General features: G+C 42.7%; 1 protein-coding gene and 1 long non-coding RNA gene across 19 annotated transcripts in view; one reads left to right on the top strand and one right to left on the bottom strand.

The window, feature by feature from the left end:
* LOC147029683 (uncharacterized) overlaps positions 1-18,221 on the bottom strand; it is a 265,289-nt gene that overhangs the window by 220,599 nt on the left and 26,469 nt on the right. For 9 of the 18 annotated variants that reach the window (XR_015056028.1, XR_015056021.1, XR_015056020.1 and 6 more), the window contains exon 7: positions 12,921-14,443. This is a non-coding gene — a long non-coding RNA (uncharacterized LOC147029683). Of the gene's footprint in view, positions 1-6,486; positions 11,923-12,920; positions 16,989-18,221 lie in introns of those variants that run through there. The other 9 variants (XR_015056030.1, XR_015056031.1, XR_015056035.1 and 6 more) reach the window with 5 other exon arrangements.
* Positions 13,622-16,459, top strand: LOC147029684 (permeability factor 2-like). The gene is made up of 4 exons (XM_085872914.1): positions 13,622-13,783; positions 14,385-14,502; positions 14,621-14,712; positions 15,930-16,459. Exons 1-4 carry the CDS (start codon positions 13,723-13,725, stop codon positions 15,935-15,937), a joined length of 279 nt encoding a protein of 92 aa, XP_085729040.1. The 5' UTR covers positions 13,622-13,722; the 3' UTR covers positions 15,938-16,459.

Genomic DNA, 18,221 nt, shown 5'->3' with positions numbered 1-18,221 from the left:
AAGAGAGTGAGGGCTGAACCAAGAACCAGATGGTGGAAGCTGAAGGCGGAAGACTGTTGCGTGAAATTTAGGGAGGAGGTGAGACAGGCGTTGGATCGTGGTAAAGATGGGTGGGATGATTGGGCAACGACAGCAGAAGTTGTGAGGGAGATAGCTAGGAAGGTACTTGGTGTGACATCTGGACAGAGGAAGGAAGATAAGGAGACTTGGTGGTGGAATGAGGAAGTACAGGAAAGTATAAGGAAGAAGGGGTTGGTGAAAAAGAAGTGGGATAGTCAGAGAGATGAAGAAAGTAGGCAGGAGTACAAGGAGTGGAGGCGAAAGGCAAAAAGAGAGGTGGCTAAGGCCAAGGAAAAGGCATACGACGAGCTGTATGAGAAGTTGGATACAAAAGAAGGGGAAAAGGATTTATACCGATTGTCAAGACAGAGGGACCGAGCTGGGAAGGATGTGCTGTAGGTTCGGGTGATAAAGGACGCAAATGGGAATGTGCTAACGAGCGAGGAGAGTGTGTTGAAAAGGTGGATGGAGTACTTTGAGGAGCTGATGAATGAAGAAAATGAGAGAGAGAGAGAAGGTTGGAAGAGGTGGAGATAGTGAATCTGGAAGTGGGGTGGATCAGTAAGGATGAAGTGAGGACTGCTATGAAGAAGATGAAAAGTGGAAAGGTGGTTGGCCCAGATGACATACCAGTGGAGGCATGGAAGTGCTTAGGAGAGATGGCAGTGGGGTTGTTAACCAGATTGTTTAAAAAGTCTTGGAAAGTGAGAGAATGCCGGAGGAGTGGAGATTAAGTGTGCTGGTTCCGATTTTCAAGAATAAGGGTGATGTGCAGAGCTGTGGAAATTACAGAGGGATAAAGTTGTTAAGCCACACCATGAAGTTGTGGGAAAGAGTAGTGGAAGCTCGGTTGAGAGGAGATGTGACGATCTGTGAGCAGCAATATGGGTTTATGCCAGGAAAGAGCACCACTGATGCGATGTTTGCTTTGAGAATGTTGATGGAGAAGTATAGGGAAGGCCAGAAGGAGTTACATTGTGTGTTTGTGGATTTAGAGAAAGCTTATGATGGGGTGCCAAGAGAGGAGTTGTGGCATTGTATGAGGAAGTCGGGAGTGGTGGAGAAGTATGTGAGGATCGTGCAGGATATGTATGAGGACAGTGTGACAGCGGTGAGGTGTGCGGTCGGAATGACGGACCGGTTTATGGTAAAGGTGGGATTGCACCAAGGATCGGATCTGAGCCCTTTCCTGTTTGCAATGGTGATGGACAGGTTGACGGAAGAGATCAGACTGGAGTCTCCATGGACTATGATGTTCGCGGATGACATCATGATCTGTAGGGAGAGTAGGGAGCAGGCTGAAGCGAGCCTTGAGAGGTGGAGGTACACACTGGAGAGAAGGGGAATGATAGTCAGTCGGAGTAAGACGGAGTACATGTGCGGAAATGAGAGGGAGGGTGGTGGTATGGTGCGGTTGCAAGGAGTTGAGGTGGGGAAGGTGGATTGGTTTAAATTCTTGGGATCAACTGTCCAAAGTAATGGGGAGTGTGGGAGAGAAGTGAAAAAGAGAGTGCAGGCAGGATGGAGTGGGTGGAGAAGAGTTGCAGGAGTGATTTGTGACAGAAGGGTAGCTGTAAGAGTGAAGGGGAAAGTATATAAGACGGTAGTGAGACCAGCTATGTTGTATGGTTTGGAGGCGGTGGCACTAACAAAAAGACAGGAAGCGGAGCTGGAGGTGGCAGAGTTAAAGATGCTGCGATTCTCATTGGGATTGACGAGGATGGAAAGGATAAGAAATGAGTATATTGGAGGGACAGCGCAGGTCGGACGGTTTGGAGACAAAGTGAGAGAGGCGAGATTGAGATGGTTTGGACATGTGCACAGGAGGGAAGCGGAGTATATCGGGAGAAAGATGTTGAAGATGGAGCCGCCAGGCAGGAGGAGAAGAGGAAGGCCAAAGAAGAGGTTCATGGATGCGGTGAGGGCGGACATGCAGGTGGTTGGAGTGTCAATGGAAGATGTGGAGGATAGAGCGAAATGGAGACGGTTGATCCAATGTGGCGACCCCTAACGGGAGCAAGCCGAAAGAGGAAGAAGATATATATATATATATATATATATATATATATATATATATATATATATATATATATATATATATATATATATATATATATATATATATATATATATATATATATATATATATATATATATACAGGGTGGCCTGAAAGTCACTTTCCCCTTCCCAGTGAAGCATTGTTCTTGAACTCTTTTAATATAAAGGTTTTATTGTACAGTACTTACAATAATTAATTTGTCATTGTATCTGTATGTGCTCCATCATTCTTCTGAGTCAGTGTTTCCGCATACCAGAGCGGGCAAGGGCAGAGGGGAAGGGACGGAGGGAAGTGCAAGAAATTGATCAAGGGGTAAAGTAACTTTCGGGCTACCCTGTATATACAATACCCATATGTTTTGCATGTTGTCTCCATGCACACGATTTTTCTCGATATTTATGGTTTGGCTGCTCAGCAGAAACAAGTTGGATTCTTGGAAACTGGGGTGAAGCTTTCTGTAGAAATTTGACACCAATCTGCAAATTTCAATTGTCTTATACAGTACATACAAAGTGTAGAAAAAAAAATCTGTTCTGCTCTGCTGCTTGAGAACAGCATCCTCTCTCTGCCCTTTCACCCTGTCATTGGGCACGAGGTTATCTTCCATCTGCTTGGAAATCCGTCAACATGACTGGCTCACTGCACTCCATAAGAAAACGTGCAAAACTGATCCCCTCAACTGCAGACCTATCTTGGGGTGTAGTGCTGCCGGAGTAAACCAGAGCGGTGCTCCAACACCCCAATCCATCAGAGGCGAAGCTTCGCTCTGCAACAGTTAAAAAAAAAAACACCCATGTTCATGATCGGTTGAGATAATGTGCTTTGTGTGCTTTTCTGGAAAAATAATTGGGGTCAAAGTTCATCCCGAAGCTTAGATATGTCCATACATTGGACACTTTGTCAAGGGAGCAATATTATAAAATATATATATATATATATATATATATATATATATATATATATATATATATATATATATATATATATATATATATATATATATATACAGGTTGGAGGCAACACAGACCCATATGAATGACCGAATACAGCATGGTCCAGAAGCGAGACAAACTTCCCAACCGTTTTATATCCAGATTTAGTGAATTATCTTGTTTACTAAAAATATTTACATGCTGGAGGATGTGAAGGCATGGAAAACTTTGGATGCTTCCAACTAGTTGAAGTCTGGCTGGATGAGTGTTGTGCCAGTTTTTGTGAAGAATGGCTATCAATCACATTGTATGAGCAAAGTTAAGAAAAAACAGGAATGAAACAAAAATGAATCAAAAAACGAAAAATTATGTGGAGTGGATAAAACACAATAACCTGGAGTGATCATACAGAGGGTTAATGAGGATGGAAAATACGAATGTTGACAAGGAATGAGCAAGGTTGATGGTGAACAGTCATCTGCGATGTGGCAGTAACAGACCCAGAGACTCACATTCAACGTGGGAGATTTCAATGATTTTGTAGGTCTTGGTTTCCACAGCATCAAGCTGAACATGGTTTGAGGAAGAGGTGCCAGCCCAAGTGGGAGAGCAGTACTCTGTCAAGCTGCTGATGAAGGCCTTGTGAATTGGTAAAAGTTCAGCTTTGTAAAAGTTGAGGAAAGACTTTGCATGATGGAGGATGCCCAGTCAGCGGCTGGCTTTGGATGGCATCTTAAATATGTATTGTGTATGGTTTGCCCAATAAGGTTAATGGCTGATGGTGAGCCCCAAAGTTTGAGTGACAAAACTAACTCAAGAGGATTGTTCAGGAAATAAATGGGAGGGATCACCAGACATTTATTTCAGAGAAATGGAGCAAGAAGGTTTTGTGTTTTTTGGTCAGGGTTGAAATACATATTACAAGTGCTGGAGCAGCTCCTAGTTATATGAAGGTCTGCAGAGATGGAAGAGGCTGCTGCCTACATATCTGAAGGATGAGAGAAGCTACGCCAGAAGATGGAGTCATCAGGAGGTTTATCAATAGAATTGTATTGATCTTTGATGAAGATAAGAAATGGGACTGTGCCCAACAATACCTTGGGGCACTCCAACCTCGACAGCAAAAGGTGATTCGAGGCTACCATAAAGAGCCATGTGCTAAGAGAGTGGATAAAGTGATGAAGCAGTGAGAGGAGGTAGTCTTGGATGCCATACTCTGAGTGTTGGAGAGAGTTGGCGAGCAAGACAGGATGCCAGGCTGCATCAATGCTCGAGATATGTCTGGAGAGAAGGCCCTGATCTCATTTCTGACATTGAGTGTCTCCATTCATTGTTGGGAGAGGAGAAGCAGCATGTCCAGCATGGAATCACCATGTCTGAATCTCAACGAATAGTCTAAAATCAGACTCTTGGAGAAAAGGAGGGATTTGATGTCAACTGCAATGACGGATTCCATGACTTTGCTGTTAATTGGAAGCAAATAGGCCTGTGCTTCAAAGGATCTGTTTGCACCAGGCCTCTGTATTGCAGTGATCTCAGCTGACATCCAAGCAGCCAGAACGTGAACTGGTGAAAATGATGGGGAGAACAGAGGAGAACGAAAGGGTTCAGAGAACACCTTGCATTTACAGTATATTCAAAGTCCTTTTTGCCTTGATTACACATTTTCACACTCGCTTCGCCAAATGGTGCTTTAGAATCGACCATGTTATTAGTCTCCTACAAGTTTCACCAGAGGGGACTATAGGCTTACTCTCTGTCTGGCCATCCATCTGTCCATATGTCCCACCTATGGGGTTTTTTTTACAGACTTTTTTTGCCCATACTCTTCAACATATTGTTATGTTTGTGGGGTAGATGGAGGAATTTCATTGCAAAGTTAGGATTGTATACAGTGGCTTGGTCCGTGGACGTGTAGGAGACATCTCGATGTAAATTAATTAGGGAAACTGTGAGCTTAAGTGTTACGTTTCACCACATAAGGGGAGGTGCTGTGTTAATTAGGTAGGGATGAAGGATAATTTCCCCCAGTATGTGATTTCCCCCTTGTGACCTTTTCCCATGTTTTTGTATTTCAAGACCGGCGATGGGGGGGGGGGGATATAGTCCTTAAAACAACAACCACCGAGCAGGCAGAGGGCCACCTCCAGGGGTGGCAGCTGGCAAGCCACGTCCTTGAGTGGATGATTGATGGGCGTGACGTTAGTAAGAGAAAGAAGAGCACGTCTCGGCAAGAGAATGGGGAAGCTGCTCATGACAGGAGGAGAGTTAAGTTCATCAGAGTCTCGCATGGGGGACAAGACAGGAATCGAGACAAAGGCTCGGAGTGGGACAGAAGCAAGACAGGCAGGATCGACGGTCAAAAGAGAAGGGCATTACAGCTGGCTTCCCCTCGACACGGTGAAGAAGACCGCATGATTCTTGTGTTTGTGCTGAGGCAAATTGGCTCAGGTGGAGGAGCATGACGCTGGCCATCGACTGTTGGGCTGAATCATGTGAGACCAGCATCAAAGCCTCATGTCGAGCCATCGGGGGAAAGAGATCGGGCCATTCTGCAAAGCAGCGGTGTCAGTGAGGACGATCGACGTAAGAAGCTGTACGGCAGTCTCTGAGCCTTGGAGTTGAGAATCGTCGCCCGAGATACCTCCTGTACATTTGCCCGCCCAGAGAGCAGCTGCACGCCATTTTGGGTGCATTTCCCCACAACGTGACGAAGCGGTTTGGTGATTTTAAAGATAACGAAACTCACTTCTGGATCCGAAGCGAAGTGCTGAAATAAAGGAGGGATTTTTCTTTGTTTTACTTTGTCCTCTTGTTTGTATTTTTGTCTGTGTGGAGGTGCCTCAAAATTAGATTTAGGTTACCTCACGTCTTGATTCATTTCCATTATAATTGTTGATTTTCTTTCTGTTTATTAAATCATTATTTATTTAATTTGCTGGTGTCCATGTATCTGTTGTGGGTTCGAGTACAACCAGTGTGCTTCCGTCCTCTGCCGCCCTTTCCTTCCCATGCATGCCATAATGTCCGAGAATTTCAGCTGTAACCCTCCAAGAGAACTGTTTGGCCATCTGTCCAGGTAGGGGCTAGACCCACTGGACATGACAATATTCAATTGAAACTTGGAACATGGCGATGGCTTTATTATGATAAGTTACAGTTACAACGTATATAATAAGTATTCTGTACTTTCTATATAACCTTGTATAAAAACTTTGTATTTATACAAAGTATATCACCACAATGTATTGTATGTCCACATAAGCCGTATGCATGTTTTTGCTTCATGTATGTACATCGGGTTATTTTTTGTATTAAATAGGCAAAGCCGAGAAAAGAACGAAACACGGTGGGGTAGAACTTATTATTCTTATTCATTTTGGTTCCAGGATCGGCTCAAGTGTGCGTAAAAGCAAACAAATATTCATCTCCGGTTTGTTGTTCCAGTTGTCTTTATTGGTTTCTCATTGACAAAAGATACCAGTAAATGAAAATTGCTTTTCCATTTTTTTCCCCAGAATAGACCCAAGTATGGTGAGTGGAAGGGTTTCTTCTTCTTCGTTGGAACCGGTAGGGGACACGTATTACAAAGCAATTCTCATTCTTGTTACCTCTGCCACCGAAGGTGGACGGAGGTTATGTTTTTTTTATCCCTGTGTGCTTGTCTGTCTGTGAGCAGGGTATTTCAAAAAGTTGGGGACGGATTCGGACAAAATTTTGTGGACAGGTTGGGTGTTTGACAAGGATGAACTGATTCGATTTTGGGGAAGATTTGTATCCAGATCGCGATACTAGAATTTCTTAAAGAGCAGGTTGTGGGTCACCAAACATGTTCTGAAAATTTATCAATATGATTATATGTGCATTAAATAGTTCGATGCAAACTATTGTGGTTGCCTAACTATTGGGAAAATTAATGAAATTTAACTCCGAAGTTGTTATTTCTCGAGGCTGTTGAAAAAAAACAGCCGCATGCCATATAAGGATGGTGACGTCACGTTCTCCAAAACAAAGCGGAAGCTCACTCTTTCATCGAAGAAGTGTCCAGTTAAGCGGGCCGTTCTTTCGCTTTTTTTGAGCTTGCAACTGTCTATATTATACTTTTTTATTTTGAATTATTGTAGAACAAAGTTATTTGGATATTTGTACATCATGCCTCGTACGTGTGTCGTCATGTTTGTGAAAATGGCTGGAAAACGGGTAATCACTCCCACCGATTCCCAAAGGAATCAAACATTCGCTGGCAGTGGATAAGATTTGTACAAACAAAACGAGCGAATTTTCCCTGCCTTTTAAACAATATCTTTGTGGAAAAAGTGCTGCGGCCTCGCATCTAGTCAAGGCGCCCTAGGCCCTGCGCGCCATCGAACATAAACCTTATTAAATATCGGAATTTTACAAACTTCACAACTACCGAGTGTTAGGCATCCTAAGCGACTGCAAAAACCGAAAACAGAATTTGAATTGACTTTAAAACGAACCCGCAACGTCGATCGAAGCAAAAATCTCAATTCAGCACAGGAATTCACGGCATTATTTAAAATTATTTTGTCAAAGTTATTAAACCGTAATATTAAGCCATCCACGAACAATCTTTACATAATCTGACAGCTTAACAAGTCAGGCATGGGATGATAACCTTTATTGGGATGAAAAATGATTTTTAAACCTCATCTTTGTGGAAAAAGCGCCGCGGCCTAGATCTAACCGAGGCGCCCTAAACTTGAAACATTCATAACTCGACGAATAAAAGCTCAAATTGCACCAAACTTACCTTATTCTTGCGAGCTCACGTTCCCTATTAGTGGGTGAACAATCCAACGCTTGGCGAATTCTGCTTCACAATGATAGGAAGAGCCGACATCGAAGGATCAAAAAGCGACGTCGCTATTGACGCTTGGCCTCCACAAGCCAGTTATCGCTGTGGTAACTTTTCTGACACCTCTTGCTTAAAACCCAAAAAGTCAAAAGGATCACGAAGCCACGCTTTCATGGTCTGTATTCGTACTGAAAATCAAGATCAAGCGAGCTTTTGCCCTTCTGCTCCACGGGAGGTTTCCATCCTCCCTGAGCTGGCAGTCAGTCCTGCCACTTGTACACGAAATAGGCCGTTTTATTGCACTTGCAAGTGGCTCAAATTTATATGGCTCAGGGCCAGAAACTCCATAGTATAAATTCCCATCATCCTCCGACTCGTCCTCGGCAATATCGCAATGAAAACACTCGATTTCATCACCGCTGAAATCACTCTCTGATTCGCATCTCGACATTGTTCACACGCTGTTTCAGAATGTTCACGAAGTTTTCGGAGAACATGACATCATAGCATCTTCGGTAACTTCCGGACTGTTTTTCGATCACTGACAAAAGTTTTGACTTAAAAGTTAATTTTAGCATATTTTGAGTTTCAAATGTAAGAAAATAATTGCCCAACAATTATTAATGTGCTTACAACCTTCGAATCACGCGAAGTCATCAGCGACCCAAAACCTGCTCTTTAAGTGATTCTTAACCATCAAGAGATAGGGCCAAAAACGATATCTCAAAACGTTATTGACCGATTCGGACTAAACTCGGTGGACAGGTTTGATGTATTACAAGGACAAATTGATTAGCTTTTGGTGAAGATCCGAATCTGGATTCGAGATTTTCTGAATTCTTTTTCAGTGATTTTTCACCATTGAGAGATATGGCCAAAAACGATATATAGTCCAATATCTCAAAACATTGTAGATAGACTCGGACAAACACAAATGATTCCTCACATTGGCAAGCAGCAGCCTCTTCACTCTCTGCAGATCTGAATAAAATCACAAGGTGATTCAACACGAAACATGTCTATCAATCATGATAAATCTCACACTCTCACTCTGTCTCTCTGAAAGGACCATTTGGAAAATGCCACCACCTACTTTCTCAACACTCCTCTTGAAGAAGTCCTTTCATTCAAGCTTCTGGGTCTCACTCTCTGCCATGATCTTTCCTGGGAAAGCCACATTTCCAAGCTGGCCTCCAAAGCCAGTCACTGACTGGGCATCCTCTGTCGTGCAAAGTCCTTCCTTGGCACATCTGAACTCCTGACCACATACAAAGCTTTCATCTGCAGCCTGATGGAGTACTGCTCTCCCCTCTGGGCTGGTGCTCCCGCCTTACACCTTTTGTCAGCTTCATGCTGTGGAAACCAAAGGATTTAGGATCAATGGCATCTCCCACGATGAAGCTGAGTCTTTGGGTCTCTTACTCTCTCACTACAGGCAGGTTGGTGGTCTTTCTGTCTTCTACCGTCTCCTCTCCAGCCTAGCCTCCCCCCCTCGCTCTGTCTGCGATATGTTCCCACCATATTTATGCAGGGCGCTCAACATCCACCAGCAACTCCCTTCTGGTAAAACTACCAAAATCAAGAATCACTGCTCACCTTCACTCTTCCATTCCTCTTTTTCCCCACCTTTGGAATAAACTCCCTCACTTCTTTCAATGCCACTCTTTCCTTCAGGTCTTCAAAGAAACTGCTCAACACCATCTCATATCTTCCCCCATACAAAACCTGATTTTTTTCCATCCCCATGAATCCACCCCAAACCCACCACCTTCAAATTCCTTGTTTTCCTTCCTGAAAGTCCTTGTCGTGTCCATCTTGTCCCTTTCCCTTCCACAGATCTCATGTCTGTCCCCCACAGTTTTGTGCTTCCCCCTCCCACCCCTCTTGTTTCCTGCTCCCCTTGTTGTACATTCTTCACCATTGAGAGATTGGGCCAAAAAAAGATACTGTATATATAATGTTATTTCAAAAATGTATTGCCCCCGATATGTGCTCCTGGATCAGGCATCTACATTCTATATATCTACATTCTAGTAATTGTACGAGCCTCGACATTGTATACAAAAAAAAAAAACTTCAAAAAAAACTGGGTGGATGAGTTGGTTAGATGGCAAGAACAAGCCGATTATATTTTGGTTCAGGTCTGGATGCAGATCCAGCCTATCAGTGAGATACAAAACGAAAACTGTTCAGCCTGGTAGAGGTATGCGCTCCACAGAGTGCTGTTATCGTGATTAGTCCCCCAATGGTTTCGTCAAAGGGGACTATAGGTTTGCTCTCTGTCTGTCCATCCGTCCATCCGTCCATCTGTCCATCCATCTATCTGTCCATCCATCCCACCTGTGGTTTTTCAGACTTTTTCTCCCCATACCCTTGAACATATTCAAGTGAAACTTGGTGCATGACTTCATTATGATAAGTTGCAGAACAAGTTCGAGTTTCAGGGCGTTTCGTCCATTTTTCAAAGTTATGCCCTTCTTCGCCTCAGAAAATATCACATACGAGCAGACCCTTCCCATCGCTTCACTGACGGAACAATTCGTCATCCTGTTTTGCCCAAAATTGCTATATTGGTTACTTTGATATTACTTTGCAGACTGAAAACAGCCTCTGAGGCCACGGCCACATAGCCCTTGTTACTTCCGTCACAAAGTTGCATCTATACCCTTATTTAGGAGTTTGTAGCTTCCTCCTCCTCTCCCTCACCCCACCTCACCCCGGCCACATGTCCATTGCTGCTAGAAATGTTTCCCTCATGTGATGTACCCGGCTACCTCTGGTTATTATTTTTCCCACTTTGAAAAACTCCTCCATTTTGGGCGAGAAGAAGGAAAGGAAGACAAATTTATCCGTGCATCATGCTTTAACCCCAACCCGTCCTCAGGTCCTGCCTCCCTCCCCCTCCTTTGCCCCCCCCCAATTCGTCCTGATGTCCCTTCCCACGATAAATGTATCACACATGATGACAGGCTTTGACAGGCCCCTTTCTTTTTTATTGATTTATTCTTTTTTAGGGGGTGGGGGGGGAGCGGGAATGGAAGGAGGACAAATTTACCTGTGCGAAGAGTGCTTTAACCTCAGTGTTGCCCAAGTAAAAAAAGAAATTGTAATACCCTATGCCACCTATATATGGTACACTTTCATCTAGAGAATTTATGCTACGCCCCCCCCCCCACCGTCCTATGTGGCCTTGACCACATCGCCGATGTTACCCCCAATCCCCCCCCCCTTCCCCACAAAAATGTCTTTGTACCCCAAGTTTGGAGTTTCTAATTTAAAAGATGTGGCCGTGATTAAGAAACACAGCCATTTGGGAGGGGGGGGGGTGAGGGAGAGAAAGAGAAAATGGTGTTTATCTTCATTATAATTCATGGATCGGTGTGTGGTTGTTTGTTTGTTTGTGTCACGCTACTCCTCCAGACTTGCTACGTCGGAAGCTGGGAGTAATCTGGTATTTATTGTTGAAATGTAGTATAGATATGAGTTATGGACAGTGAAGAAGAAAAGAAAGGGAAAAGATTGACAGTTTTGAAATGTGGTGTTGGAGACAAATGTTAAAATTCCATGGACTGCAAGAAGATCAAACAGCCAAGAGTGATACAATTGTATCTGTTGGCAGATATTGTCCAGGAATCTCAGCTTCAAACATTTCGCAGCTTGCTGCATGTTTCCCTTTTATTATTGGACTGGAGAGGTCGGTCTCCACAAGGCGAGTACCTTGTTTAAGTGTCACACACTGTGGGATCTTTAAGATATTGCACCACCATGTACATTAGAAGCGCTGATGGTAAAATAGAAAAATCATACTTTGGGACACATCATGCGTGCAGAAAACAAGTCTGGAGAAATTAATCCTGCTGAGAATGGTTGAGGGAAGAATAGGAAGAGGGGTAAAATTGGCAAACGTTGTATGTACTGGCTTGATGTGGTAAAGGTTGCAAACAAGCTTTCTCTGCTCCAGCTTCAGGAAGCAGCACAGGATGTGGATGTTTGGAGAAATCTGAGAATGAATGTCCCCATAAGTCGGCCACAACTTGCCAAAACTGGATAACTGGAAAAGATAACTCACTGTTTACAGTCACACCAATTTACATGAGCAGAGTCGCAAAATTTATTGTCCACATGTTCAACATGCACGCTCCATATATGGCTATAGATGCTTGCAGGTGGTGTGATTCTCAAGTAAAAAATGTAAAAAAAAATGTACTGTATTTGCAAAATAATCAACTTGTAAGATGCCTTGGTGTGAAGGAATTTTAATGCTGGAGTATCAATCATTATAATGTACAAATAATCACAACAGAGCAAACTAGAAGGGCAATGGGTAGAGCAAATACCTCCGTCTTGCAATGCCTGATCCAAGAGCACATATCGGGAGCAATACATTTTTGAAATAACATGATATAAATATATATATATATATATATATATATATATATATATATATATATATATATATATATCTTTTTTGGCCCAATCTCTCAATGGTGAAGAATCACTTTAAAAAAATTTTAAAAATCCCGAATCCGGATCTGGATTCGGATCTTCACCAAAATCGAATCAATTCGTCATTATCACACACCCAACCTGCCCACGAAGTTTCGTCCGAATCCGTCTCCAACTTTTTTGAGATATCGTGATATATATCGGTTTAGCCCTCTTATCTCTCAATGGTGAAGAATGACTAAAAATATATTATCTGATCCGGGTCCAGTTTCAGATCTTCACCAACATCGAATCAGTTCGTCCTTGTCACACACCAAACGTGTCCACCATGTTTCGTCCGAATTCGTGGACTACTTTTTGAGATATCCTGCGATGTATCATTTTTGGCCCTATCTCTCAAAGGTGAAGAATCACGAAACAAATTCTAGTTGCCGGATCCTGTTCAAAATCTTCACCAAAGCCCAATCAGTTCATCCTTGTCACACGCAAGGAACCCAACCTATCCACCAAATTTCAACGGAATCCGTCCACAACCTTTGGAGATATCCTGCACACAGACGAGCAGACGCAATAAACAGGGATGAAAACATAACCTCCACTCACCTTCGGTGGCAAAGGAGAATAGAGTTTAAAATAATCGAAATGTCATCACCGGATGGACATGACAATCTCAGCAAGAAGAGAGGATGTATCAGGGTATCATGACAATGAATTGAAGAAAGACGAACAAGCACGTGTTGAAAACGATGTCAGTTCAACAATGCATAACTTTCCCACAAGCGTGTGTCAACCTGTGTGAAGCAATCCTGGGTTGCATTGTTGCACAATCACGTTCAAAAAGTTGATGTCTTGAACTTGGCTGCAAATGTGCATTTTTTTCATCCAAACTCACAAGTGGATTTATGTATTTGTCGAATGGCTGTGATATACTGTACTTCCCAACTTCCCAACTTTTATTGTGCAAATGCATCAAAGGTACTCGGAGAAAGGCGAAAATTATTTTCACACCAGTACTTAATTCGGCTCATGATTTCATTGTCACCAGCCACCTGACTCTTGCTTCGCATGAAAATGAAGCCAAAGTGACCGCTGTTGTATTTTAACAACTTTAGTTTACTTGTGGCTAGGTTTACTTAAACCACATGAAAAAAAAACAAAGGAAGCAGATAGTTCAAATTGCTTTGATAGCTTGAAATCTTCAAAGCGTTATGCCTCCTTCATTTGCATGCCTTTGACAATGTCACCGGGAATTTCACACCACTCCTTTTCGTGAAGGAGGCTGACTGTCTTTGGGAGGGGCAAAACGACATCTACAGTGAGCAATAAAAGCACGGAGTTCGATCACAGGACAGAGTTACTGTCTCACTGCAAGGCTCTTGAAATAAGAAGCGAGAACGTTGAACACATGGACAACAGAACAGTAACTTTGCTCTGCCTTTCTCTACTGTTTGCAACATTTGTGCAAGGTGACTAGTGCATAAAGTTAACTATTAATCGTTATGTTTGATGCTTAGGGATGGCACGATACCCTGGAGTTATGTGCACTCAGCTATGAACTGTCAAGTCTGGGTTCGAATCTCGATCGAGCTAAAAACTGCCGTCGTGGTGTTTTGCAGGCAGGGCGATTCATGATTTTGTGTGTGTGTGTGTGTGTGTGTGTGTGTGTGTGTGTGTGTGTGTGTGTGTGTGTGTGTGTGTGTGTGTGTGTGTGTGTGTGTGTGTGTGTGTGTGTGTGTGTGTGTGTGTACCGTCCATTGGGAGGACGTCAATCTGGAAAATCTGTCTGCCAGATCTGGTTGATGATGGACCTTAAACATCCCATGGTGTCATTAATTAAGAGTGGGCGAGTTATCACGGCACCCTGAACAAATTGCAAATTTCTGACTTGACTCACTGCTGAGAAGGCAATGGCAAACCAGCTGGCACAACCCTTGCCAAGAGACTGCTTCGGAAGCACATTCCTTTGTAAAGAAGAGTCATGTATATTGATGAAGATACTTTACTGTCTCATATTTTGCATTGCCAAGTAAATAATTTATTTTTCAATGTTCCATTTCTTCTTTTCAGCAAGTCCCAGCTCGAGATGTCGATGCATCAAGACACAATCGCACCCTCGTATTCGCCATCTTGTGACAAAAGTGAAAATTATTGCCCCGAGTCATCGCTGTGGAAAGCTCGAAATCATGTAAGTTATACACATTTCACCGAATAATAATGTAGCAATGAAAACAATTAATAATTTATTAATTATATAAGTTTTTTTTTCACATATTCTAACACTTTTATCTTGCATTGTTTTACAGTGCCGCTCTGAAAGACCCTCATCCGAATGAAGTTTGTCTGAACACAAATGCTCCATGGGTGAAAAGATTTATAAATCGTCGTTTGGCGAAAGGTGAGAGCACCTTACATTTTATTGTGAATTCAGACACATTCACTAAAAAAAAGGTGTATTAAAGACAGACTTTTAACAAAATACTGCTGTTGAGCAAAGACATTAAGAAAAAGGAAAAAAAAAATAAAGTTAATTTCCTTATAGTTTTGAGGAAGTTTCGAAGTTATGTTTAACTTTTTTGTTGCATGCAAAACTTCGTGCATATCATTGGCAGACTTCACAAAGACTTAATTACCATCTCACTGTCATACGTCTGAGCTCAACCCAATGTACTTTGACTTAAACCAATTAATAAATGATGTAAATAGTTTTAAGGTAAAGATAATATCTATCTAATGACAACTTAATCCGATTATGGGCTGGCAGGAAAGCTTGGAGACATTCGCACTTGCCTTGAAGTTTGATTCTTGGCCCAGTGTGTTCGCTCGCATGCAGGGCGAGGCACAAGCGTGTGCATCGTCCATCGGATGGACGTTAAACGTTAAGGGGGTCCCATCTGCCTGCACTCTTCGTTGGTGGACGTTAAATATCCCATTGTGTCTTTTGTAAAGAGCAGTCGAGTTATCTCCGTCACTCAAGACAAATTACAGATTCCTACTCCGAATCACCTTCGGGCGGACGTCAGGCTTGGCCAGCCAGTTCATGAAAGACTTTGGAAAAAATAAATAAAACGTTCTCTGGCTTACGTCACAAGAAAGTGGAGAAGAGTTATGACTGTTAAAAAAAAAAAGAAGTAAAACAGTAGTAGTATGTAAGCTGGCAGTCGCCTTTTATTCCTGTCCTAATCTGCATGTTAATTGAAGAGTGATTGTCATTGCCCTATGTCCTAGTGTCTTGTGCATTTGTCCGTTATTAGTTTATTCATTATAGTTGGACATTATCGTTGTTTCGTGTTATTATCATCATTAGTGCAATTGTATATCGGAAGTTAGTAATGTTCAATATGCAAATGCCGATATGAGATCTTCATTGTTAGTTCATGGCATTTTCCTGTATACCATATCGTGTGAAAGTAATCAGACTAACATTGTCTATTTTCCCTTTTGGTTGCAGATAAAATGCCATTATCATTGTCAATAAAATATTCAACTTGACAAAAGAGTTCTTCTTCATTAATGTACAAGTACATGCAAAGTGCACTCCAAGTTTTAGTCACTGTAAGAAGTAATAAAATTTGGATAATCGTTTTCATAACTTTTGCTTGAATTTCCTTCCAGGTCAGTGAGCTTCGGTGAACAATGAGAGATACAATCGAGTCCACACTCCTTCTGCTCCAAGCCAATGCATGAGTCGCATTGCATCCTGGGTCAGATATTTCAATTTCAGATGTGTGCGGCCAAGTCATTTATTGTCCTCTCCAAAAAGTTTAAACCAAAATAATTACTCGCACCTTAAACATTTTCTTATACTGTGAACGAACGGTCTGCACTTGTAACATGTTGAATATTGAACCTGGGCGTACTTGTGTATCTAACAGGATATTGGCAGTTTGTTTATTACCCAGAAAATGATGCGCATGCTTTTACATGCAAATCACAATTCAATTTGGAGCAATATTGTTCTTCCACATCGTCGGAGATGCATAAAGAGCTCATTGTATGTGAAACAGTATGATTTTGTCAAGTTAACTATGGGATGTAATATATCGAGCAATACTGTGTTTACTTTTTCTGAAAGGTCACCCATTTGTATTTATCTTTCGTCATTTTAAAATTTGTATTTAATAAACTACTTATAAAATGAATAAGTGTGTGTTTCTGATTATCAATCCAAATGTTACATTTTATTTGAGCATCCATGAACTCACTTTATACAAAACACAAACCGGAAGATGCTTATCCTCAAGTCTGTTTGTGATGTAAAAGCATCAGACATTTTCCTTATGCTCAAGCATATAAATCAGTTGGAATTGAAAGAAAGAAAACTCAGAGGGGAAGAAAAAAAAAACAACATCTGACTTTCACAAGCCTCGACCATCACATGAAAGTTGCCAAATGGACAAATCACAGCCATTAATATCGTCACGTGGACGACGTCCTCCTGGCAGGATGCAACCACTCCCGAGTGGTTGCCTCCACACTGAAATTGCCAAACCTTAAAGGATAGCCGATCTATCACTGTTTCTCACAAGCCAGTGTTGAGTGGCTGTCGCCAGCCATTGATCCAAAAGGTCGATTAACATACCGGCTATTAAACAAGATTACAATAAATTTAACCCTCCAGGAATCCCGAAATGAACAGATTGTTCTCCTGACAAAATGGCGGCAACGTAGCCCCTGAAAGACAGAACACAAATCTTGAGTAAAATGTGCAAGGTGTGGCTTTATTTCCACCAAGGTTACAGTGTGAGCCAGACAGTGGATCAGAGTTAGGGTGAGCTGGTGGCTAGACGCAGAGAGGTGGTAAGACAGAGGGCCAACAGGTCTGAATCGGAGAGAATGAGCTCGTGCAAGAAAACGAGAACGAGCCAGCGGTTCGAGACTGAGAGAGAGTAAAATTCATATCGGATCTGAGTTGTATCCTCTACCCAACCCCTGCTGCAAGTCTCTACATTCCGAGGCTCATTGATGATGGGCCACAAGAGTCTTCACCTCCAGGGGCTCCAACAATCACAGCCCCAGGAGTGCTACCAATCACGACCAAACAACACCGATCAACTGCAGCCCAGCAACAAACGAATGCTCGCTTCCCACGCACTAATGGACAGTTGCAGATCATCGGTTATAATACGAGTTCTATCATGAATATAACTTTTTCCCCAACCCCACTTCATATTTTTTGTTCCATTTCTGCTTCTGCCCCTGTTTTCCCTTCCACTTCTGGGACTGAGTGTCTGTGCCTGCATCCAGGTGAACTCCTTGTGAACTCTGCCCTGTGAATATATTCCTGTGTGGTGCTAGTGTGAAAAAATAGACAACTCAGGACTCGAACCGAAAGACCTCATGGCTTATTCAGCAACAGCCCACTGAGCTGTTGAATCTTTGGGTTAACCTCAGAAATTTCCCACACTATCACTGCAAGCTTTATAATAGCCAAGGTCTTACGTGCCAGAGAGGCAGACCCCGAATGTGTATGCATATTCGAGATAAATCTCATCGGGAAATGTAATAAACCGGAATAAGTTCCTGCAGAGGGTTACATAAAAAGGTAACCACCATGAGGCTAATGACTTGATAGCTTTTCAACATCCAAAACAACAAGAAATAGGTCAGGTCAGGTATGGGAGCATGTGCCAGAACAGCACGTCACTGCGTCCACTTTCCACTGGTACTCCAGGGGCCTCCGTCTGGCCATCCCCCAGGCAGATGCCAGGCCCATCCCCATCTCCTTGAGATGCTGGTCAACCTGCTGCAACCACGAGGAACGTGGTTGGCCCATTGGCTTCCTCCACTCACAAGACTCCCTCGCTGAGAGAATCTGGTGAGCAGGATCAGCGTCAGGAAAACGAGCCACATGTCCATACAGCCGCAGTTGACGCCCACGGACTATGCAGGTAACAAATCTCATCC

The sequence above is a fragment of the Eptatretus burgeri genome, chromosome 3, assembly GCF_056783735.1.
Source record: "Eptatretus burgeri isolate ZD-2024b chromosome 3, Ebu_testis_v1, whole genome shotgun sequence".
NCBI lineage: Eukaryota > Metazoa > Chordata > Myxini > Myxiniformes > Myxinidae > Eptatretus > Eptatretus burgeri.
This window is presented reverse-complemented; position numbering and strand designations above follow the sequence as displayed.

Bases quoted from the DNA above. Each gene is read 5' to 3' on its own strand.
- LOC147029684 (XM_085872914.1), top strand. From the start codon at position 13,723: ATGGACAACAGAACAGTAACTTTGCTCTGCCTTTCTCTACTGTTTGCA. The intron at 13,784-14,384 runs GTGACTAGTGCA...TCTTCTTTTCAG, and splicing joins GTTTGCAACATTTGTGCAAG to CAAGTCCCAGCTCGAGATGT. The intron at 14,503-14,620 runs GTAAGTTATACA...ATTGTTTTACAG, and splicing joins TGTGGAAAGCTCGAAATCAT to TGCCGCTCTGAAAGACCCTC.